Consider the following 26,236-nt stretch of genomic DNA (forward strand, 5'->3'; position numbering starts at 1 on the left):
CTTGTGGTTGAATTTCACCGAAATTAAAATGTTCACAAAATTAGCAAAGGTCTTCACGCAACTGTTTTAAGAAATTCAATTACATCTTTCATTTTTGTGCATCTTTGGAAAATAAATCTGTTCTATCAGGATTATTCCTGTCAAGAAACCATGCTGATGTTATATTGTATCAGGAGAAGATATTCTTTCTGATTGTATAATAATATATATTTTACCCAAATCATCTTAGATTACTGCTGTTCAATTGGCTGAATAGTCTGGTACATGGCAGTAACTGTTCAATGAATGTTCTTAAATTATTAAGCACATAGCATTCAGTGAGACCAAAGATAGACACAACTTGCTGGAGTAACTCAGTGGGACAGGTAGCATCTCTGGAGACAAGGAATAGGTGACATTTCAGGTCCAGAAATACTGAGAGTCCGGGGGGGGGGGGGGGGGGAGAGGGAAACTGGGGACAAACTGGGTACAAAGAAAAAATAAGGTGTGAAAACGGCAGATCAAAGCAGATGCGGCTCAAGAAAATGTAGAATGGTTCAATGTTGGCTGAGGTGAAGGTGACAACGAAGCACACAAACAGTAAAAGTAATCAGGAGGACGGTCAAACTAGTTGGAGAACTAGGGTGGGAGAGGGACAGAGAGTGAGGGAAAGCAAGGGTGACGACGTTAGAGAAATCAATATTCATACCGCTGGGTTGTAAGATGCCCGTGTAAAATTGGGGTGTAACCCAACGGTATGAATAACAAAAGGCCATAGTATTGTGTCTACCTATTGTGGCACCTGGTTGTCAACTGAACTGCACGCACGTAATATTACATGATATGATAATGCAACACATTCTCTTAACTTAGTAGCAATCCACAACTCTTCACATTGTTGTTAACTGCTAATAGGCAAACAGCATAATTACAGATTTAAAATCTTTTCAAATCTTGGTGGGGCAATATTACCAATGTGTCATTACCAATATTACCAATGTGCCATTCCAAAATGGCGGCGCTGCCCTCGCAGCTGCGGCTTACCTGCGGTCCGTTTGTCTTTGTGATTTTTTTTGTTTTTGTCTTAATTGTAGTTGTGATGTCGTGTTTTTGTGTTTGTGTACTATGTGTGTATGTGGGGGGGAGGGGGGGAACTGTAAAATTGTAGATGTGTCCCTTCCGAACGGAGACCCGACCTTTGTTTTCTGGGTGTTGTCTCCGTTCCTGCTGCGGCCTACCATCGGCCCAACTCCTGGAGCTGGCAGCCTCCAGGGCTCAGGTTCGCAGAGCCCGCGGACCGGACTCACCATCAGCGGAGCCAACCGTCCTTGGAGGCTGCGGGAGCGGCTGCGACTCGCCTTCGGCTCGGGCCGCCTGGATGCCGACATCGGGAGCTCCGGCAGCGGCAGCGTGTTCACCCGCCCCGGATCGCGGGGCTTGGGTTGGCCCGCCGCGGACATTTCACCGTCCGGCGCGGCCTAAAATAGGCCGCGGGATTTTTCTCTGCTGGGCGGGGGCTTCAATGTCGGGAGCCACGACCGCCCCGACGTGCAGCAACAGCGGCAGCGACAGCGTGTTCGCCCGCCCCGGATCGCGGGGCTTGGGTCGGCCCGCTGCGGACCTTCCACCGTCCGGCGCGGCCTGCAACCACAACAGCCTGACCGCGGGAGAAGACGGCAGGGGAAGGGAAAAGACATTGTGGCCTTCCATCACAGTGAGGAGAGGACTGGAGGAGACTCACTGTGATGGATGTTTCTTTTTTTTGTGTGCTGGTTGGGGTTGTGTAATTTGCCTGGTTTAATGCTTTTATTGTGTAATTTGCCTATTTTAATGCTTTTATTGTTGGACTGTGGGTGACTTGTTTTTTGGATGACAAATAAAGATATCTTGAATCTTGAATCTTGAATCTTAATTGGTCTAAGTTGATTCTACCAATTTAGTCCAACAAAACATTCTCCATGGCAGATTTTGAATCAAAGCATATGTGCATTTTTGTTCTAACGTAATTTGCAAATGATTCTCCATCGGACGGAGATGAGGTAAGATCCCAACAGTAAAGGCCTCATTGCCCACCCCACCACTGACCCCCAACACCCCTGATCTCCAGCTGCCTTGGGATGCCCCTCCTCAATGCCACAATGCCAGATGCCCTCCAGACGTAGCTAGGCGTTACGCACACTGGTGCCTCGTGCCCGCTCTGCCATCCTCCGCTGCTGCCCAGTCCAGTCCCCATTCATTCACACACTGTGCTCCATGAAACTGCCCCAGACCAGCCCTCAGTTGACCTCCTGAATCTGACGCCCCCGAAGACTAGCTGGCGGCACGTTTTCATCCAGGGTCATCTCATTGAAATTTACTGTCTAAGGAAAGGATTGGATAGAGTGGATGCGGAGAGGATGTTTCCTCAGAATAAAAGAATGTTCTTTAGTTTAGTTTAGTTCAGAGAAACTGCACGGAAACTGGCCCTTTGGCCCACCAAATCCGCGCCGACCAGCGGACCCTGCACATTAACACCATCCTACACACACTAGGGACAATTTACACATGCACAGACACCAAGCCAATTAACCTACATACCTGTACGTCTTTAGGAAGGAGATACGGAGGAACATCTTTAGTCAGAGGGTGGTGAATCTGTGGAATTCATTGCCACAGAAGGCTGTGGAGGCCAAGTCAATGGATATTTTTAAGGCAGAGATAGATAGATTCTTGATTAGTACAGATGTCAGGGGTTCTGGGGAGAATGCAGGCGAATGGGGTTAGGAGGGAGAGATAGAACAGCCATGATTGAATGGTGGAATAGACTTGATGGGCTGAATGGCCTAATCACTGATGAACATGAACAAAGCAGTTAAAAAGCCTATGGGATCCGTGGGTACATGTAGGATCTTGAGTACAGGAATAAAAATAGAAAATTAGCTTTGTTCAGTGCGCATTCCAGCTGCCTCCAGCATCATAAGATCAGAAATAGGAAATCTCACTGACAACTTGGCCAAAGCACTAGCATTGTTTGCTCCGATTTCTTCCCACATCCAAAAGTTCATAAGTTGGAGGAGCAGAATTGGGCCATTCGGCCCATCAAGTCTACTCCGCCATTCAATCATGGCTGATCTATCTTTCCCTCTCTACCCCATTCACCTGCCTTCTCCCCATAAACCCTGACACCCTTACCTATTAGCTCTTAGGGCTAACGGAATCAAGGGGTATGGGGAGAAAGCAGGAACGGGGTACTGACTCTGGATGATCAAGCATGAATGGCGGTGCTGGCTCGATGGGCTGAATGGCCTACAACTGCACCTATTTTCTATGTTTCTGCGTTTCTTCAAAGCCTAAAAAGGTGTGCGGATTTGGAGCCTAATTGCCCTCTGCAAAATTTTCCCTTAGTGTGCACGGAGTGGATATGAAAGTGGGATAACATAGAACTAATATTAATGTGAAAATAGACACAAAAAGCTGAAATCCCACTGCTGATTGCTCAATGTTTAATTGTATTTGCATCTGGTTATCAAAGGAAACGGTCCAGGCTTGCACACGGCAAGACTTGGATAACATTCAGACATTCATGGATCACATTCAGGAACTGCAGATGTTGGTTCACAAACAAAGTAACTCAACGGGTCAGAGGAACATAGACAAGGTACCGTTTCGGGTCAGGACCCTTCTTCAGAGTGATTGTACGGGGGGAGGGGAGAGAAGGCCAGAATTTTCGCCCAGGGCAGGGTAGTTCATAGGTCATAGGAGCATCGAGTTTACTCCGCCACTCAATCATGCTTGATGTATCTTTCCCGCTCAACCCCATTTTCCTGCCTTCTTCCCACAACCCTTGACATCCTCACTAATCAAGAATCTGTCAATTTCCCCCCAAAAATACCCAATGACTTGGCCTCCAGAGCTGTTTTGCGGCAATGAATTTCACAGATTCACCACCGTCTGACTAAAGAAATTCCTCCTCATCCCCTTTCTAAAGGTCTGTCCTTTTATTCTGAGGCTATGCCCTCTGGTCCTAGACTCTCCCAATTAAACAGTCCACAATTAAAGACCACAGGTCTAGGGTGAGGGAAGAAATGTAAAGGAGATTTGAGAGGTACATTTCTCACATAGAGGGTGTTGTATGTCTGAAACATGTTGCTTCAGGAGGTGATGGATACAAATACAACATTTAAAAATTGTTTAGATACAAGTTTGAATGAATGAATGAATGAATGAATGAATGAATGAATGAATGAATGAATGATTGGCCAAGTATGCATTTACAAGGAATGTGCCTTGGTGCTCCGCTCACAAATGACAACACAAACATACAGTTAACAATTAAGAATGAAGCATAACCACATCAAAACAATAAGGATACAACATTGCGGTCGAAACATGTGGGTGAAAATAAACCAGAGCAAAAAAGGGACAACAGACTTTGGTTATTGAGTAGAACTACCACTCGTGGAAAAAAGCTGTTTTTATGTCTGGCTGTGGCTGCTTTGACAGTCCGGAGTCGCCTTCCAGAGGGAAGTGCTTCGAATAGTTTGTGGCCAGGGTGCGAGGGGTCAGAGATGATCTTGCCCGCTCGCTTCCTGGCCCTTGCAGTGTACAGTTCGTCAATGGGGGGAAGGTTGCAGCCAACAACCTTCTCAGCTGTGCGAACGATCCGTTGCAGCCTCCGGATGTTGTGCTTGGTGGCTGAGCCAAACCAGACCATGATGGAGAAGGTGAGGACGGACTCAATGATAGCAGTATAGAATTGGACCATCATTGCCTGTGGCAGATTGTGCTTCTTCAGTTGCCGCAGGAAGTACATCCTCTGTTGGGCCTTTTTGACTGTGGAGTCGATGGTGGCCCCCCATTTAAGGTCCCTGGAGATGATGGTTCCAAGGAACTTAAATGACTCCACAGATGTGACTATGGTGTTGTTGATAGAGAGTGGGGGGAGGGGAGGGGGATCTCTTCGAATAGGATAGGAAAGGCATTGATGCATAAGGACCCAGTGTGAGCAGATGAGATTAGACTAGATAAGTATTACAGATAGCACGCTTGAGGTGAAAAGGCCCTTTTTAGTGCTGTACATTTCCATGATTCAATCTGAGTGAATGAATCAGGTGGATTGGAAAGTTGCATGTAAAATCCAATCTTGATACGTGTGAGATTAAGAATTTGAAAAGAGAAAGTAAGGCATGACCTAACAAATAGATATTGAGAAGTGCAGAGGAATAGAGGGGCTTGAAATACTACTCAACACATTCATGTGAGGGGTAAATAAGTTCATCGAGTCATACAGCTACAGAGCGTGGAAGCAGAGCCTTCAGCTCACCTTGTCCATGCTAACCAAGTTGGCATTCTTGTTGGTCACTTTTAGACTTTAGCCGTTAGAGATACAATGTAGAAACCACCCTTTCGCCCACTGAGTCTGTGCCGACCAATGATCCCCCACCCCCCCACCCCCCACCCCCCCCACCCCACCCCCACCCCCGTACACTAGCACTATCCTGCACTCCAGGAACAATTTACAATTTACAGAAGGCAATTAACCTGGAAACCTGTAGGTCTTTGGACTGTGGGAGGAAACCGAAGCATCTTGAACTATCTTTGATCGGACTTTACTGGCTTTACCTTGCACTAAACGTTATTCCCTTATGTATCAATACACTGTAAATGGCTCGATTGTAATCATGTATTGCCTTTCCGCTGACTGGTTCACATGCAACCAAATTAGCAAATTTGCATATGATACTAAGCTGGGGGGTAGTGTGAATTGTGAGGAAGAGGCAATAAGGCTGCAGGGTGACTTGGACAGGTTGTGTGAGTGGGCGGATGCATGGCAGATGCAGTTTAATGTAGATAAGTGTGAGGTTATTCACTTTGGAAGTAAGAATAGAAAGGCAGATTATTATCTGAATGGTGTCAAGTTAAGAAGAGGGGATGTTCAACGAGATCTGGGTGTCCTAGTGCATCAGTCACTGAAAGGAAGCATGCAGGTACAGCAGGCAGTGAAGAAAGCCAATTGAATGTTGGCCTTCATAACAAGAGGAGTTGAGTATAGGAGTAAAGAGGTCCTTCTACAGTTGTACCTGGCCCTGGTGAGACCGCACCTGGAGTACTGTGTGCAGTTCTGGTCTCCAAATTCGAGGAAGGATATTCTTGCTATTGAGGGCGTGCAGCGTAGGTTCACTAGGTTAATTCCCGGAATGGCGGGACTGTCGTATGTTGAAAGGCTGGAGCAATTAGGTTTGTATACACTGGAATTTAGAAGGATGAGGGGGGATCTTATTGAAACATATAAGATAATTAGGGGATTGGACACATTAGAGGCAGGAAACATGTTCCCAATGTTGGGGGAGTCCAGAACAAGGGGCCACAGTTTAAGAATAAGGGGTAGGCCATTTAGAACGGAGATGAGGAAGAACTTTTTCAGTGGTGAAGGTGTGGAATTCTCTGCCTCAGAAGGCAGTGGAGGCCAGTTCGTTGGATGCTTTCAAGAGAGAGCTGGATAGAGCTCTTAAGGATAGCGGAGTGAGGGGGTATGGGGAGAAGGCAGGAACGGGGTACTGATTGAGAGTGATCAGCCATGATCGCATTGAATGGCGGTGCTGGCTCGAAGGGCTGAATGGCCTACTCCTGCACCTATTGTCTATTGTCTATTGTCTAACAAAAGCTTTTCACTGCATGACAGTTCAAGTAACACTAAAATAAACTGAAACTAAACGGAAACTGAAATCACGGGGAGAACGTAAAAACTCTGTAAAGACAGCACCCGTAGTCAGGATTGAACCCGGGTCTCTGGCGCTGTTGGGCAGCAAATCTACTGCTGCACTACTGTGCCGCCCCCTATTGTCTGTATTTGGCATACATCTTTTTAAACCAAATCTCGAAATAAGTTAGCTGTGTAGCCCTGTGGGATTGAAAATTAAAAATAAAAATATAGTAAAACTGCAGATCAAGGGAGTCTGAAATAAAAACTAAATGTTGGAGACATTCAGCTGGTCATTTACATACCTTTACTTCTCCGTAATTGGAAAGGACTTCTTTTTTGGAAATCTAGGTTGGAGCTGCAAAAATATGGCATTGACTCCACCCACACTCTGAATGGAGAGCAAAGAACCTGCAAATTTATTTATGTTTATTTCCATATAAATTTGCATCTGACTCAAGCCTCTCTGTGCCGTTTACTGAATGCAGCACACAAATGCACACGAGCCTCGGAATGGCATACCATTATTTAAACACGTGACAAATGATTCATATTTACATGCGTGCCAAAAAAAATCGTCATAAAACAAAACAGTATTCAAGTGAAAGATTAAGTGTTTGTTATAACAATAATTGGAATATATTTGGAATTGACTTCCAAGAAGTTTTGCCTGACTGCAGGATTTACTGTTCAAACGTCATACATCCACATAGTATTCGAGTCAGCCGCAACTTTATAGTAGCCTGAAGAAATGTTCTCAGGTTCTGGAATCGGCAATTACTGGTGGAGCTTCAAAGTGAGAAAGAGCCTGGCAGTAACTTGCTTGTCATCAGAAACAGGAATTTCAAGTTATGTCATTGTATTTTATTATGCACAGCACAAAACATCGTAACTGTCATTTGCAAAACAGATTCAGTACCACTTTTGGTGGAATGCTTTTCCACCATGGTGCTAAGTTTCTATGCATTGGTGCTTTTCTTCATAACTGTAAGTACGTTTTGCTTATTAATTGTTTCAATTTGATCGTTAAATCGAAACGAATCACCTTGTTAAGCTGGGTTGGTACATCCATGTTAATACTGCTCATTAAGCTAATTAAGTTAATACTGCTAATTTCTTATCGACTCCAAGTTTTCGTAAATTTTTTTGTTTGAAGCATTCTTTGTCCTTATTAAATTTTAACCAAGGGCATGACATGATGGCAAAGTGTTGTTTTAACAGATATAATGTGTTTATCTTAAATAACTCAAGGATTACATTTGGGCTTTTTTCCGTGTTTATGAGTCGGTAGAAAGGTGGAGGATAATCTGTGAGGGGTGTAAGATTTTTATGAATTTGCAGATTTCCTTTTCCTAATTTCTTTATGGTGAAAAGTTAACTAGCTAAGCATAATCAAGAAGAGACTCATTCCTTTCTCTGACCACGCAATCTTCAGTTATTAATCATGGAAATTTCAAATACACCTACACAAAATATTTAACTTGAAAGAAGCAAAGGTCATTTTAACCCGGACAAAGATTCAGATTTCAGATTTGTGGCATCAAAAGTACTAATTTGCCAATTCTCCGTTTAAGCCAATTTCAAATAAGGAAAAGTTAAAACGCCTATATTATTTAAGATAGACTCGAAAAGCTGGAGTAACTCAGCAGGGCAGGCAGCATCTCTGGAGAGAAGGAATGGGTGACTTTTCGGGTCAACCCCTTCTTCAGACTAGTCAGGGAAAAGGGAAATGAGAGATATAGACGATGATGGAGAGATAAAGAACAATGAATGAAAGATATGCAAAAAAGTAACGATGATAAAGGAAACAGGCCATTGTTAGTTGTTTGTTGCGTGGAAACGAGAAGCTGGTGCGACTTGGGTGGGGGAGGGATAGAGAGAGAGAGGGAATGCCGGGGCTACTTGGTTAGAGAAATCAATATTCATACCACTAGGCTGTAAGCTGCCCAAGTAAATATGAGATGAATATATTATTCAAGATCCTACCGCTCTGTTCCGTCTTGATTTATTTGTAGTGGTTTAAATAATGAATTTGTTTAATATGTTTCCATTCATACTGTCAAAGAACCTGAATGGATTATTTGTAAATAAGTTTCCCTTTTTGCTGGTTCAGTATTTCCTCCGTGGATTGTATATTGAACAGGTTTGATGTGAAGTAAGGAGCTTTAATATTGTCTGAAGATTAGGGTTTGAAGAAGGGTCTCGACCTGAAACGTCACGCATTCCTTCTATCCAGAGATGCTGCCAATCCCGCTGAGTTACTCCAGCATTTCGTGCCTATCTTAGCTTTAATATTGAAATTGTTTTGCTCTACATTGTGCGTAAGGTTGTACAATGTTTTTCTTTGAATAAAAGTGATTGTGAATGATTAGTAAGCAAGTCATGTTCACCTGGAGTACTGTGTGCAGTTTTGGTCTCCAAATTTGAGGAAGGATATTCTTGCTATGGAGGGCGTGCAGCGTAGGTTCACTAGGTTAATTCCCGGAATGGCGGGACTGTCGTATGTTGAAAGGCTGGAGCGATTGGGCTTGTATACACTGGAATTTAGAAGGATGAGGGGGGATCTTATTGAAACATATAAGATAATTAGGGGATTGGACACATTAGAGGCAGGAAACATGTTCCCAATGTTGGGGGAGTCCAGAACAAGGGGCCACAGTTTAAGAATAAGGGATAGGCCATTTAGAACGGAGATGAGGAAGAACTTTTTCAGTCAGAGAGTGGTGAAGGTGTGGAATTCTCTGCCTCAGAAGGCAGTGGAGGCCAGTTCGTTGGATGCTTTCAAGAGAGAGCTGGATAGAGCTCTTAAGGATAGCGGAGTGAGGTGGTATGGGGAGAAGGCAGGAACGGGGTACTGATTGAGAGTGATCAGCCATGATCGCATTGAAGGGCTGAATGGCCTCCTCCTGCACCTATTGTCTATTGTCTATTGTCTATTACGATTCTTCATTTACATCCTCCACCTCTGTGACGTATCGGGTCATGGAAACCATTGCATACAAACATCAGGGTCTTGCAATTGTAGTGCAGGTCTGAATGAAAGGAATGAAAGGGTTGGCCTATTTTGCATTATTTGCAGGCTTCAAACTTCAGCTTAATTTTACTTTAGACTTTAGAGATACAGCGCAGAAGCACGCTTTTGGTCCACGACCACGCACTAACACTATCCAACACACATTAGGACCAATTTTACCGAAGGCAATTAACCTGCAAACCTATATGTCTTTGGAGTGTGGGAGGAAACTGGAGCACGGGAGTAAATCCACGCAGGTCACGGGGTGAACGTACAAACTCCCTATAGACAGAACCCGTAATCAGGATCTTACCCTGGTCTCTGGCACTGTAAGGCTGCAACTCTACTGCTGCACCATAGTGCCGCCCATGTATTGCTGCTGGGCAATATATGGCAGGCCGAGGTATCAAATGTCTCCAGATAAGCTTCTTTGGAGTTGCATCGGTAGTTATTGTGTTAATCCACAACCATCTTGCTGTTCCTTGGGCTGGCCATCTCAGCACTGCTTCTCCACCTCCCTCTCACTCCCACCCCCCCCTCCCACACACACCCTCCCCCCCACACCACCCCCCCCCCCCTCCCACACACACCCTCCCCTCCTTCATCGTCCTCCAATGCAGTGCCATTTTAATCCATGTGCTAAAATAGTTTGTAGTTTCCAATAACTGTACGACTTTTCATTTTCTTTGTTTAGACCAGGGCGTTCACTAATTAAGACCAGCCATTTTGAAACAACATATCTACAAGATGTCGGAAATTAGTGTCTGTTTTAGGAAGAATCCTCCCTTTTGTGAAAAAGATAGATTTAGATGTAAATAAGAAACTGATTTTCACTTTCAAAGGTGATGAGTTGTGGTCTTTGGTGTTTAGGGTGAATAATCAATTCTCCAGCTGATTGAGTTGCAAGGGTTCGGTACAGTCAAGTTCTGAATTACTTCAGTGGAATCTAAAGGATCCGGTATAAATGCCTGCATAAATGTTCCTAGCTGAGTGGCTGGACAATTGGCAAAAAGTAGATCTCAACCTAGCAATTTGCACAGGTGAATTGTTTCACACAAAGCAGATTGTTGGCTCGATGTAAACACAGCTGAAGCCTAAATACCAGGTATTCCGGCTGGCGTGTTCAGTTCTCTGCTGGCTGCAGTCCGGGTTTAACTCTTTCCCTCCATTCACCCCACACGGAATGCCAAGCTCAATGAGGATTAAGATGAGATTTCCCATTGATTTGGGGCACGGCGGTGCAGCAGTAGAGAGTTGCTGCCTTACAGCAACAGAGTTTAGACCCTGACCACGGGTGCTGTCTGTACGGAGTTTGTACGTTCTCCCCGTGACCCCGTGGGTTTTCTCCGAGATCTTCGGCTTCCTCCCACACTCCAAAGACGTACAGGTTTATAGATTAATTGGCTTGCTATAAATTGTCACTAGTGCGTGTAGGATAGTGCGGGGATCGCTGGTCGGCGTGGACCCAGTGGGCCGAAGGGCTTGTATCTGCGCTGCATCTCTAAACTAAACTTGGAGAAATTGGATTTCACATTCCATCCAGTTATTGGAGATTAGTTTAGAGGTACAGCTTGGAAACAAACCCATCGGCCGACCACATTTAGAATGCGCGTGCCCACACACACTCACTCACTCACTCACTCACTCACTCACTCACTCACTCACTCACTCACTCACTCACTCACTCACTCACTCACTCACTCACTCACTCACTCACTCACTCACTCACTCACTCACTCACATACACACACACACACACACACACTCTCACTCACTCACTCACTCACTCACTCACATACACACACACACTCACACACACACACTCACTCACCTACTCACTCACTCACTCACTCACTCACTCACTCACTCACTCACTCACTCACTCACTCACTCACTCACTCACTCACTCACTCACTCACTCACTCACTCACTCACTCACTCACTCACTCACTCACTCACTCACTCACTCACTCACACACACTCTCACTCTCTCACTCACATACAAACACACTCACTCTCACTCACACTCACTCACACACACACTCACTCTCACACACACACCCCACACACTCACTCTCACTCACTCACACACTCACACTCACTCACTCACTCACTCACTCACTCACTCACTCACTCACTCACTCACTCACTCACTCACTCACTCACTCACTCACTCACTCACTCACTCACTCACTCACTCACTCACTCACTCACTCACTCACTCACTCACTCACATACACACACACTCACACACTCACACACATACTCACTCTCACTCACACACACACACACACACACTCACTCACATACACTCACACACTCACTCTCACTCACTCACACACACACACACACACACACACCCCACACTCACTCTCACTCACTCACGCACACACACCCCACACACTCACTCTCACACACACATACTCACTCTCACTCACACACACACACACACTCACTCACACACACACTCACACTCACACACTCACACCCACACACTCATACACTCACCCTCGCACACATACACTCACACACACACACACACACACACTCCAGAGAAGTTGCTGCCTCGCCCGCACGCTGAACTACTCCAGCATTTTGTGTCTATCTTTGGTGTAAACCAGCATACACACTGAACCTTTTTGTAGTTCAATATGGAGAGTACTATGTTTACATATCTGTTCTGGTGATGCAAGTAAGAATTTCATTGTTCTGTTTCATGACATATGAAAATAAAGCCTCTTGACACTTGCCTCTTGACCGAGTTCACGCTGACCATCGATCAGTCATTTGCACTAGTTCTGGTATCCCACTTTCTCCTCCACGCCCTGCACACTCGGGGAAATTTGCAGAGGCCAATTAATCTACACGTCTTTCGGATGTGGGAGGAAACCGGAGCTTACTGGAAGAAACCCAGGGGGTCACAGGGAGAATGTGCAAACTGCAGGTCACGGGGAGAGCGTACAAACCCCACGCAGGCTTCACCCGAGGTCAGGATCGAACCCGGGTCTCTAGCACTGTGAGGCAGCAGCTTTACCACTGAGCCACCTGCAGTGTGTGATGAGTTACTAATCAAATCTTTAAATTACAATCAAGGCCATTCTGTTGTTAGATGAGTATAAACATGAGTTATAAATTAAAGATATTTAGAATCTGATATTATTTAAGATTTATGTTTTACTTTTATTTATTTACTTATTTTTGTTTACACAATTGCCGATTACCTCACAGGATGGCTGATGCATAATGAATGAGAGAATCCTGAACCATCTGACATGTTGTAGATATGTATGGGCCTGCGCCTTGGAAGAATGTAGAGGTTTTGCTGTCAAATTGTGCATTTGTATTTGTGATATGATATATTGTGAACACATCAGCTGCAAAGGGGTGTCCAGGAAGGGTGGGTGAGGGTTATTTTTGTTGTTATATATAAAGAACAAAATGGAGGGGAATGTAACACATTACGTTTTTTCGTATTGTATTTTTCCTTCAATAAAAATAAATATTTAAAGTTTTTAAAAAAGATTTAGGAAAACTGATATTTTTGATTCGGAAGATAGACACAATGTGCTGGAATAACTCCACGGGTCAAGCAGCATCTCTGGAGAAAAAAGAGTTTGAAGAAGGGTCTCGACTAGAAACGTCACCCGTCCTTTTCCTCCAGAGATGCTGCCTGACCCACTGAGTTACTCCAGCACTTTGTGTCAATCTTTGGTATATACCAGCATCTGCAGTTCCTTTTTATGCATTCTTTGAGCAGGAACCTTTGCAGATGGATTGGGGCAACTTTACAGATTTGGAAGGGGGCTTAAAGGAAGCTTGCTTTAACAATTTGTTCTGTGTTAATCTTGAGTACTTATTTATTAGAAATGGTAATGCTTAAATTTAGGAAATCTGCAGAGTGGAAGGGCAGGGGTCGATTATACTGCATCGGGAAAAGAGAAGATGGATTTCTGCTATTTTTCGGCTGACCGAGGAAGACCCTGGACCTTATCCCAAGGAAGCGGTCAAGGTAAGTGCTGTAACGAAGGAATCTGGTTAAAAGAAGATATTATTTTAACTTAGGACCAAACGTGCATGAAACATGTTTAGATTTTTCAGGAAACGTGGTAGTGCAATTTTAATACAAATTCTGCATCTGTCTCATAGAGAGAGTTCATCATTGGCCTAGTTAACCACATGTCAAAGCATTAGAATGACTTCAGTGCCTGAGAAAAAAGTGTTGCTCATTATGTTGTATTTACAGAACTTTGGTTTTGATTGCAAGGTTCATGAAATCTCTACTATTTGACTTGTTTAGTTTAGAGATACAGCGCGGAAGCCAGCCTTTAGGCCCACTGAGTCCGCGCCGACCAGCAACCCCATTACACTGGCACTATCCCACATACTAGGGACAATTTGCAAGACAATGAAGGTACAAAACTGTACGTCTTTGGAGTGTGGGAGGAAACTGAGGCACGCGGGGAAAACCCACGCCATCTCAGGGAGAACGTGCAAACTCTATACAGGCAAGCACACGTAGTCACGATTAAACCCGGGTCTCTGGCACTATAAGGCAGCAACTCTACTGCTACGCCACGGTACCACCCGTGTGTAGAACATAAAATGCTGGAGTAACTCAGTGGGTCAGGCAGCATCTCTGGAGCAGATGGATAGGTAAAGTTTAGGGTCGGCACCCTTCTTAAGGACCCTCTGAAGTATCACAACACAAAATGTTGCCGATTTGTCAATGTTCCATCAATGCTGCCTGACTTGCTGAGTTCCTCTAGCACTTTGTGTTTACACAAGATTCCAGCATCTGCAATTCCTTATGCCTACAGAAGGGCATGCGTCCAACATTTTTGCCTGTGCATGTTTCTAAACTGTCTTTCGTGCGAAACTGCCACCCTGCATAGTTCAGGACTTGTTTTGTCTTGTACCACAAACAGAAAGGTTTCTTCTTTCCTCAAAATCATAGTGTACATCTTTTAATTGGAGCACGGAAACAGGTCCTTGGCCCCAACTTGTCCATGCTGACCGAGATGCCTCATCTAAGCAAGTCCTATTTGACCGCGCAAGATCCATGTCCCTCTGAACAGAGAGAAAGTAGAAACAGAAAGCACGTGCGAGAAGAGAAAAGATTCTGGGAGGCTTCATGATTTTGAAATCTTGGTGTACTTCAGTTGAGTGACGTTCCCCAAGAAAGACAATGAGAGTTTAACCACCACATGAAAACGATGAGTTAAAATATGAAGAAAATTAAAGGACATTCATCTGAAACCCATTTAGTTTGGAGATACAGCACGGAAACAGGCCCTTCAGCCCACCGAGTCCGCACCGACCAGCGATCCCCGCACATTCAAACACTATCCTACACATACTAGGGACAATTTTACATTTATACCAAACCAATTAACCTACGATCCTGTACGTCTTTGGACGTGTGGGAGGAAACCAAAGATCTCGGAGAAAACCCACGCGGTTATGGGGAGAACGTATAAATTTGGTACAGACAGCACCCGTAGTTGGGATAGAACCCGCTTCTCTGGCACTGAAAGCGCTGTATGGCGGCAACTCAACTGCCGTGCCACTGTGCCAAACCTAATAATATGTTTAGAATAATAAGGTTAACAGAGTACTCAACAGCAAGTAAACCTTATCTGACACTTGGACAGGTACATAGATAGGAAAGTTTTAGAGGGATATGGGCCAAATGCAGGCAGGTGGGGCTAGTGTAGATGGGGCATCTTGGTCACCATGGGCAAGTTGGGCCGAAGGGACTTTTTCCATGCTGTATGACTCCATGAATCTATGATGCTTTAACAGTTCTTGGTTAATAGCAACCATAAGCCCACAGGTCTTGACATGCTCATCTGATGGTGACATTGAGAAGTTAAAATTATCATAGAACATAAAGTTATACAGCACAGAACAGGTCCGCCCACCTAACTAGTCCACGCTGACCATTGTGCATCATCTAAGCTAGTCCCATTTCCCTGCATTCAGCCCATATCCCTCTGAACCTTTATAAGTAACAGATTCCAGCTTAATTAAGAACTATATTTCTTAAAACAAACTGGCATAACTTTCCTTATTTAGTAGAGATTAGCAACTTGATGAGTAGAGGAAGAGGAATTTCTTTAGTCAGAGGGTGGTGAATCTGTAGAATTCTTTGCCACAGAAGGCTATGGAGGCCAAGTCAATGGATATTTTTAAGGCAGAGATAAATAGATTCTTGATGAGTACGGGTGTCAGGGGTTATGGGGGGGAAGGCAGGAGAATGGGGTTGAGGGAGAGATAGATTAGCCATGATTGAATGTTGGAGTAGACATGATGGGCTGAATGGCCGAATTTTGCACCTATAACTTATGAACTTAAATATTTATAAATATTGTTCCATTGAGTAAATTCAAAGCCAAAGTTTTTAATGGCACACTATGTTTGAAATGTTAAAAGCCAAGAAATCGTTTCATATTTTAATGAACTGCTGTTAACAGATCAGCCAGACTAATTTTCTTGGATAATTATTTCTAAAAGTAACAGCTTTCTTTCCTTACAGGTGCACAATGACAAGTCACAAAACCACACACTGCTATTTTCCGTTTCGGGTGAAGGGGTGGATCGAAATCCTGAGAAAGACTTGTTCACGATTAACAAAGATACTGGGCAAATATATATTCATCGCAAGGTTGACCGTGAAGTAACAAGAAGTTTAACGGTAAATGTTTTCTTTCTTTGATTCTCTTCAATTAAACTTTTGCTGAGTGTTTTAAAACTTACAAACTGAATCCTATGTATTGCATATGTGCCTGTTTTGAGTCAGATCAGCATTAAATGACCAAGACATAGAACCCTTGAACTTATTCCAATATCATAACAGTGCTGTTTAGCAAACAATGTGTTAGCCGAAATATTTGGGCAGCGGTAGAATTGGTGCTGTACAGCGCCAGAGACCCAGGTTCGATCCTGACTACGGGTACAGTCTCTATGGAGTTTGTGCGTTTTCCCCGTGACATGTGTGGGTTTGCTTTGGGTACACCTGTTGCCCCCCACATTCCAATGACGTGCAGGTTTGTAGGCTAATTGACTTGGTAAAAATATAATTTGTCCCTAGTGTGTGTAGGGTAGTGTTGGTCCACAGGGTCGGTGCGGACTTGTTGAGCCAAAGGGCCAGTTTCCATGCTGAATCTCTGAACGAAACTGAGTGCCTAGCCCTGTGTTGACATGGGTGGGTCTCAAATGCAAAAGTTCGGGACAGTAAATTGGCCCACTGAGCAGACCTGTCATCTTTATTGGCTTCAAAGCTGCCTCTCCTTTTTCCCCAAAGGCAACTGAGTTGTAATTTCAAGCAACCCAACTAGTTTGGAACAATCTTGAAAAATCCAATGTTGCAATTGGCATTATTGTGGTTGATGTCTGTAATATTATGGTATGGCAGGAACTGGAGATAGACTTATTGAGGACAACCATACAGTTTTACAATTTCCAGCTTTTCTGCAATTGTGCAGAAGGAAAAAAATCAATGTTTGCATCTTTTGAACAATACCTTCCTAGTGCATAAAATCATGAGTGGAATAGATCGGGTAGATGCACAGAGTCTCTTGCGTAGAGTAGGGGAACGGAGAACCAGAGGATCTAGGTTTAAGTTGAGTGGGGAAAGATTTAGTAGGAACCTGAGGGGTAACCTTTTCACGTAAAAGGTGGTAGGTGTATGGAACGAGCTGCCGGAGGAGGTAGTTGTGGCAGGTACTATCGTTGTGGCAGGTATACTACAGTTGTGGCAGGTACTATAGTTGTGGCAGGTACTAGAAACATTTAGTCAGCTACATGGATAAGACAAGTTTAGAGGGATAAGGGCCAAATGTACACAGGTGGGACTAGTGTAGATGGGACATATTGGCCGGTGTGGACAAGTTGGGCCGATGGGCCTGTTTCCTCGCTGTAAGACTATAAAAGTTGTTGCATTGCATTGTTTCCACGCTGCATATTAACATCAATGTTGTGTTTAAATGTTGCATCATTACCATATTCTCCTAATTCCACTGAGATGATTCCTGATTTTGATGTGACCCATTTGCCTCTCTGACAGTAAGAAGTGCCTGTAAATGCCAGCAGTTACAGGGATAACTGCTGTTCGGCCATTGCAGTAATTGTCACAATGTCCGATGCAAAATGTAGTCTATCTAAGAGGACAGTGCTCCTGCCAAGATCATGTGCTCTGTCACTAATGTGACGTTTCATCCTATAATGTTGCTAACTCGGGTCAAAGTGCCTTCAACATAACATTAATATAAAGGAATGGAGGTATGCTGTCAAAGTGGACACATTAAAAAGTGGAGTTTAAATAAATCAATATCAATTATTTTGATAAGAGATAATGCACTTTGGGAGATAAATTCTGTTTGACATTTAGAGTAAACTAGACCAAGTGGACCCATTGGGTCCATTCCTCGTAGAGGGGAGCAGGGAAGGGGAGAGGGTGTGACTGAAAGGGTGAGCCCTGGATCAGAAATCTCTCCTGTATTGGTGTAGCACCCTCAATTCCCCCCCTGCACTCAATCCCCCTTATGCCCCCTCCTCCTCCCACTGACCCACTCCATCCCCCCTTGCCCACCTCAACTTGCCCCTCCCCTGCCCCCACCCCCAGTCCCCCAGCCCTGCCTCCACCCCCATTCCCCCTCCTCACCCCTATTCCCCCCTCCCCCACCTCCCTCCGCTCCCCCCACCCCCACTCTCCCCACCCCCATTCTCCCCTCCTCCCCATTCTCCCCTCCTCCCCACCCCCACTCTCTCCTGCCCCCCACTGTCCCCCTTGCCCCCCACCCCATTCTTTCTTTCCCCCACACCCTCTCCCCCAAGCAATAGGGAGTGCAGAAGGGATTAACCAGAATATTAATTATCCAATTATTATTATGGATAATAATATGATCCAATATTAACTGGAACTGTAGTTGTAACTAAAGATTGGATTAGCTGTATTTATTCTCATTGAAACGTATTAGGGCTGACGTGTGCCTTTACAGAGATCTCCAAAGTTAACTGGTGCTTGGGTAGGTAGGATAGTCGGGATCTTTTTTCCTAGAGTGGGGAGAGGGGGTAAAATAGAGGGCAAGGGTTGAGTAGGGAATGATTTACAGATCTGAAGGATAAGTAGTGAATATTTGGAATAAGTTACCAGAGGAGATTGTGCAGGCAGTCATTACAGCATTTAAAAGACACTTAGATGGATACCTGGATATGAAAGGCATAGGGGGAGATGCAGGCAAATAGGGTTTGCATAACGAGATATTATGTCTAGACCAAAAGAGGTTGGCTGTAAGGCCTCGTTCAGTGCTGCACGTTTCTATAATTCTATGAGAAATAACATTTATAATGCACAATTTATGGTTCTTTGAATGTGGCATCACATTCTGATTTTAAACCAAATTATTGAAAAAAAATTAATGCATTGATAACACATATTTATTTTTATGTGTGATATCTAATTCTATCTTTTATGGATGATTTAGCTTCAAGTAGATGCAATCCACCTGGATACCATGTTTCCAATAGATGACCATATGTTGTATAAAATTGAAGTGATTGATATCAATGACAATATTCCAAAATTCGATCGAGCTCTATATGAGGTGAATGTATTGGAAAATACATATCCAGGTAGGAATTTCTCCGAAAACAAAACCTTGGTTTTAATACTTCATTTCATTTATTCAAACCAAAAGACATAGCTTTCAGAGCTTTACATCTGTAGTTGGTAAGTTACTAGAGAGTATTCTGAGGGATAGGATACACAGGCATTTGGATGGGCAAACGCAGATTAGGGACAGTCAGCATGGTTTTGTACATGGGAGGTCATGTCTCACAAATCCGATTGATTATTTTTAAGATGTGACCAAAAAGGTTGATGAGGGCAGAGCTGTAGATGAACTTCAGTAAGGCATTCGACAAGGTTCCGCATAGTAGGCTGCTCTAGAAGGTTAGATCGCATGGGATCCAAGGAGAGATAGCTGAATGGATAGTAAATTGGCTCCATGGAACAACGCAGAGGGTGATGGTGGAAGGTTGCTCCTCAGACTGGATACCTGTGACTAGTGGTGTGCCTCAGGGTTCGGTGCTGGGCTCGTTACTGTTTGTCATCTACATCAATGATTTGGATGAGAACATGCAGGGCAAGATAAGCAAGTTTGCTGATGATACAAAAGTTAGTGGTTTTGCAGATAGTGAAGAAGGTTGTGAACGATAGCAGCAGGATCTCGATTGGCCAGGTGGGCGGAGGAATGGTTGATGGAATTTAATACAGAGAAGTGTGAGGTATTGCATTTTGGGACGTCGGGCAGGACCTACACAGCTTTACCATATTGTTGCATGTATACATCACATAGCAGCTTTGCCATATTGTTGCATGTATACATCACAGGTAGGCCTCTGGGTAGTGTTGTAGAGCAGAGGGATATAGGAGAACAGGTGCATGGTTCCTTGAAGGTCGCGTCGCAGGTAGATAAGGTGGTCAGAAAGGCTTTTGGCCCTTTGGCCTTCATCAGTCAGAGTTTTGAGTATAGAGGTTGGGAGGTCATGGTGCATTTTTATAAGACGTTGGTGAGACCGCATTTAGAATATTGTGTTCAGTTCTGGGCACCATGTTATAAGAAAGATATTGTCAAGCTTGAAATGGTTCAGAAAAGATTTACAAGGGTGTTGCCAGGACTAGAGGGTGTGAGCTACAGGGAGTGGTTGAGCAGGCTGGGTCTCTATTCCATGGAGCGCAGGAGGATGAGGAGAGATCTTATAGAGGTATACAAAAACATGAGAGGACTAGATCGGGTAGATGCACAGAGTCTTTTGCCCAGAGTAGGGGAATCGAGGACCAGAGGACATAGGTTCAAGCTGAAGGGGAAAAGATTTAATAGGAATCCGAGGGGTAACTTTATCACACAAAGGGTGGTGGGTGTATGGAACAAGCCGCCAGAGGAGGTAGTTGAGGCTGGGACTATCCTATCGTTTAAGAAACAGTGAGACAGGAACATGGATACGACAGGTTTGGAGGGATATGGACCAAGCGCAGGCAAATGGGACTCGTGTAGCTGGGACATTGTTGGCTGGTCTGGGAGAGTTGGGCCGAAGGGCCTGTTTCCACACTGTATCACTCTATGACTCTATAAACTAAACTAATTCATGTTCTATATATTTTAGGGGCAGAAGTCATCCGAATTAACGCACATGATCCTGATGATAGAGACAATGCAATAGTCTCATACTCGATGGTTTCTCAAAACCCTACAACGCCTTCAAATCTGTTTAAGATTAATCCAAATAATGGATCCATTCTTCTTCAAAAATGCTTAAACTATGAGGTGTGTATCTGGGAACAGAATGCTGTGCATCCTTGCTTCGATGAGGCACCACTGTGACAATCCAGCCACTTGCCGTTAATTATTGCCCCGTGTTTTTATTTTAAGAGATTGCGTACATGTATGCCTGATTCTTATTTGTGTTTTAGACCGCCAAGTCTTACACTTTGGTCATCGAAGCAAGAGACCACGGACAAAATGTGTTGTCCTCTTCTACAGAAGTGAGGATTAAAATGATCGATTCCAATAACAATCCTCCTATTTTCACTCAGAAAAGTGTAAGTATTTTTATGGACATTTCAAGAGGAATATTAAGTCCAAAGCATTTGGAGAATTGGTAATTAGTTGCACTTACCGCTTTTTTATCAACGTGGCATCAGTTTAGTATGGTTTAGTTTAGTTAGTTTAGTTTAGGGACACAGCTTGGAAGCAGGCCCTTCGGCCCACCGAATCCATGCCAACCACCAATCACCCGTGAACTAGTTCTGTCCTACACACACACGAAGGACAATTTATAGAAACCAATTAACCTACAAACCCGCACGCCTTTGGAGTGTGGGAGGAAACCGGAGCACCCGATTTTTATTACTGCCTTCGAAGGTATTTATTCACAAAATGCTGGAGTAACTCAGCAGGTCAGGCAGCATCTCGGGAGAGAAGGAATGGGTGACGTTTCGGGTCGAGACCCTTCTTCAGACCCTTCAGTCCTCGGCCTGAAGAAGGGTCTCGACCCGAAACGTCACCCATTCCTTCTCTCCCGAGATGCTGCCTGACCTGCTGAGTTACTCCAGCATTTTGTGAATAAATACCTTCGAAGGCAGTAATAAAAATCGATTCACAGTCTGTGAGAGACGTGAATGGGAACCCAAAGCAGTGAATAAACAGGTGAGACCACGGCCCTTGATACAGTGCAAGAGAATGTCGCACTTGTACTTTCCACCATTTCTATGTGGGGGTTCCCGTGTGGCCTCAGCAGATATAAAAGTGAGTTTTGGATCAGAGATGAAAAATCATCTCACTCAACATGTGCTTGGGAGGGTCAACAGGTCCTGGCAAGTGCACTCTTAGAAGAAATGAAACCCCCTTTGAAGTGTCAGCTTGTTAGATATCTGGAGATGCTTGCTGTACATTTGAAGTCCTGAAAGACAAGAGGACATAATGTGAATTATTTCTTCAGATTTGACATTGTTATGCTCAGTATTCCAACAGTTCGGTCACTGATGAAATAAGTTCAATACATTTCTGTTTCTCAGAGATACATGTGATTTTGTGTATGGCGCCTCTTGCATGAGGTCTCAGTGGACTATTTCCATATACTATGCTAATCAGGGATTGTGGTTAGGTATGGCAATATTTACTGAACTGTTTAGAAGGATGAGAGGGGACCTTATAGAAACATATAAAATTATAAAAGGACTGGACAAGCTAGATGCAGGAAAGATGTTCCCAATGTTGGGTGAGTCCAGAACCAGGGGCCACAGTCTTAGAATAAAGGGGAGTCCATTTAAAACTGAGATGAGAAGGAACTTTTTCACCCAGAGTAGTGTCAATTTGTGAAATTCTCTGCCACAGAGGGCAGTGGAGGCCAAATCACTGGATGGATTTAAGAGAGAGTTAAATAGAGTTCTAGGAGCTAGTGGAATTAAGGGATATGGGGGGAAGGCAGGCACGGGCTATTGATTGTGGATGATCAGCCATGATCACAATGAATGGCGGTGCTGGCTCAAAGGGCCGAATGGCCTCCTCCTGCACCTATTTTCTATGCTTTTATGTTTCTATGAACACAACTTGTGTGTTGCTTTAAGATACAAACACACTAACAGGAACAAAATGGGCCATCAAGCTGGAACGTTAACACATCATGGAATCTTCGAGGAAAGGAGATCATTTGGCTTTGAAAGAAAATCAATTAAATCCACTTTTCTGCTTTACTTGTTTTCATCCACATAGTTTTATCTATGATATCTTCAGTTTAAACCAGCATCTGCAGTTCCTTCCTTCGGATAAGTTTTATCCAAGTCCGTTTTGAAAATTATTTTTCAACCTGTTTTCAATCAATCAATCTGTGAAAACTCTTGATGATTTTAGACAATTCCATTTCCTTTTATAATCCAAGGTTTAGAATAAATTCCTTGCTGTTGATCTAACTGCCTTATGTTATCATGTCACCCTCAAAGATTTCCGTACACAAAGCTGTTACTGCAAATTGGCTAACCTTCTACCATTTAGCTTATCTATTGCACTTGGTATCGCTGCAAAACTGACACTGCTTATGACAATGCAAGATGTAGAGTATAACTGTCCTTTAATGTATCAAAATTAACACATAATATGTTTTAATCATTGAGGCTTAAATATCATTAGAAATGTTAGAAACAAAGAATTTCAGATGCTGATTAATACACAAAAGGACATAAAATGCTGGATTAACTCAGCTGGTCAGGCAGCATCTTTGGAGCACATGGATAAGTGACGTTTTGAGTCGAGAACCTTCAGATGAAACAGCATATATTAGATATTTTGTATAATATATCTAATATATGTTTTATTAGATACTAGACCAAGTCGACCCATTGGGCCCAAACCTCTCCTGCATTGGTGCAATACCCTCTGCCCCCCCCTCCCCCTCCCCTCTCCCCCCCCACTCCCCCTTCCCCCTCCCCTCTCCCCCTCCCCCTCCCCTTCCCACCCTGCCCCCCTCACTCCTCCCCCCCCACTCCCCCTTCCCCCTCCCCTCTCCCCCCCCCCACTCCCACTTCCCCCTCCCCTCTCCCCCTCCCCCTTCCCACCCTGCCCCCCTCACTCCTCCCCTCCCCCCTCCCCCTCCCCCCTCCCCCTCCCACCCCTCCACCCCACCCCCCCCCCTCCTCTCCCTCCCCTCCCACCCTAGGAGATAGATTTAAACTTTAAAATGTGAATAACTTAAAAAATATAACACCAATTTCAATGAAACCTCTTCCATTAGCACCAAAAGGATGACGGTGAGTAAGGTGGGCCTAAAACTATCATGTATCGTTTGGCTGTGGTTCAGGAACAACCAACCAAACAAACGAGAGTTTTAGTATATAGATGTATATAAGCGTGTATTATATACAGCATATCTATCATATACAGTACAGCTTATATTAGATATATATTAGAGGCATACAGCATGGAAACAGGCCTTCAAGTCAACTTGTCCAGGCTAACCATATTGGTATTCTGGGCTAGTCCCCGTTTGGCCCACGGACCTCTAAAGCCTTTCTCTCCATTTTTCTGCCCAAACGTTTGAAGTCCACGATTCTGACATTGAGAAGCATCAGGGAGGTGAGGTGGAGAACTACCTGGCATATTGTCCCAGGACATACACACCACACCTTAGGTTAAGTATTATCCTGAACTCACATTGGTATGTTTGCAAAGGAAAGAGCAACAGTTTTCAATTTTTAATGAGCATATAGCAACATAGAAAATTCAGATGAACTACTCATGTAGGCTTAAAATGAAACCTTAAAAAAAAAAGTTCTAGTCCTTTGATCAAAGAGTAAAGGATGTGAGTCTAAGAATTTGTGCACCAGAAGAGTCCATAACATTCGAAACATTTATTTTGACTTTAAAATCTAAAATGTCTATGAATACAAATGATTGGCGTCGAAACTAAATGTTTATTCTACTTTTTAGCATCTTTTTTTCTGTGTCTCACTGATGCTCCTTCTCTTAGGCTAAAATAACTATCGATGAGTCTGATGAAAATGTTGTTATATTACGAGTGGGCGTTACTGACCTGGACACTCCCAACACCCCAGCCTGGAGAGCAAAGTATCAGGTCACTGCAGCGGATGAACCTGAAAACTACAAGATGGAAACAGACCCGGAAACAAATGAAGGACTACTGATGCTGATAAAGGTATAATATTTTAACTCGGAAAGATTGCACAAAATCTTTTTGCTATAATTCTGCTTTAAGATAAAGAGGGTCTGGAGAAGCTTCTTATCTTCATTTGTACCTTTCCCAGCATAAGTATTTATATATTTCATTTTCTATGTTGCAGTTGAAATCCATAATTCACCATCTTCCTTTGTTTTTGAATATTATTTGGATGCTATTGTTATGATAATTGAACCAAAGTTAATTGAACCACAGTGAGAGGGGAAGGGGGAAGAACAATGGAGGGGGAACCGCCGTGAGACCGGGGAGGGGGGTGGGATCAAAGGAGGAGCCTTTGATAATAATAATAACTTTGTAACTTTGTCCGCGCCGTTTATGTGGTGACTATTTGCATACCTTAGGTACTGTATGTAAGCAAAGAATTTCACAGGTGACACTAAAGTATTCCATTCCATTCCAAGTCTATGTTACTCCCTTTTAGATTTAGTGATCAGGTGCTTTAGTTTAGTTTAGTTTAGCGCTATAGTATAGAAACAGGCTCTTCGGCCTACCGAGTCCACGACGACAATCGATGTCCCATTCACATTAGTTCTATGCCATCCCCTTTTTCTCAGCCGCTCCCTTCACACTTGAAGCAATTTATTTACAGATAGAAAGGAAATAGCACATCATTAACTGCTGTATTAGAATAAGAAAAAAACTTCTTATGATAGTTAAACTATAATACAACTGATGATAGACACAAAATGCTGGAGTAACTCAACGGGACAGGGCAGCTTCTCTGGAGAGAAGGAATGGGTGATGTTTCGGGTCGAGACCCTTCTTCAGACCTGAAACGTCACCCATTCCTTCTCTCCAGAGATGCTGCCTGTCCCGCTGAGTTACTCCAGCATTTTGTGTCTATCTTCGGTTTGAACCAGCACCTGCAATTCCTTCCTACACAAACTAATGAAATGTTTTTGCTCTTGCAGAAATTGGATTATGAGGTTGGTCCTGAAAGGAACATTAAGATAAGCGTGGAGAATGAAGAGCCACTATTTGTGTGTCCTGAAATGAAAGACACCATTAGTACAGAACCTCAATATTTAACAGCAGTTATTACCGTGAGGGACGCGAATGACCCTCCAGTATTTCATCCTCCGGTGCTGTTCGTTTATGAGCTCGAAGGCCAGAAGCCTGGAAAAGTTCTGGGAAGTTTCAATGCTTCCGATACGGATACATTTTATAAGCATTCCATCAAGTAAGATAAAGACAACTATGAATTATAAATGGGTATAATTTTGAAATATGCTGTTACTTCTGTAATTCAAGATTATTGCTTCACTTCTTTGATCATGGTGTGTGCAGGTTTAACTAAGCATTCGCGGCATGTT

At 43.7% G+C, this 26,236-nt stretch overlaps 1 protein-coding gene across 1 annotated transcript in view; it reads left to right on the plus strand.

The window, feature by feature from the left end:
- The first annotated feature begins 7,543 nt into the window (after window positions 1-7,543).
- The window catches only part of LOC144604598 (cadherin-like protein 26), a 44,515-nt gene continuing 25,822 nt past the window's right edge, over window positions 7,544-26,236 (plus strand). The window contains exons 1-8 of the mRNA XM_078419218.1: window positions 7,544-7,645; window positions 13,558-13,680; window positions 16,207-16,365; window positions 19,157-19,304; window positions 20,838-20,998; window positions 21,145-21,273; window positions 24,696-24,881; window positions 25,835-26,103. Coding sequence (XP_078275344.1) covers window positions 7,604-7,645; window positions 13,558-13,680; window positions 16,207-16,365; window positions 19,157-19,304; window positions 20,838-20,998; window positions 21,145-21,273; window positions 24,696-24,881; window positions 25,835-26,103 — 1,217 coding nt within the window. The 5' untranslated portion in view covers window positions 7,544-7,603. The remainder of the gene's footprint in view (window positions 7,646-13,557; window positions 13,681-16,206; window positions 16,366-19,156; window positions 19,305-20,837; window positions 20,999-21,144; window positions 21,274-24,695; window positions 24,882-25,834; window positions 26,104-26,236) is intronic.

This window comes from Rhinoraja longicauda, chromosome 22, assembly GCF_053455715.1.
Source record: "Rhinoraja longicauda isolate Sanriku21f chromosome 22, sRhiLon1.1, whole genome shotgun sequence".
Classification (NCBI taxonomy): domain Eukaryota; kingdom Metazoa; phylum Chordata; class Chondrichthyes; order Rajiformes; family Arhynchobatidae; genus Rhinoraja; species Rhinoraja longicauda.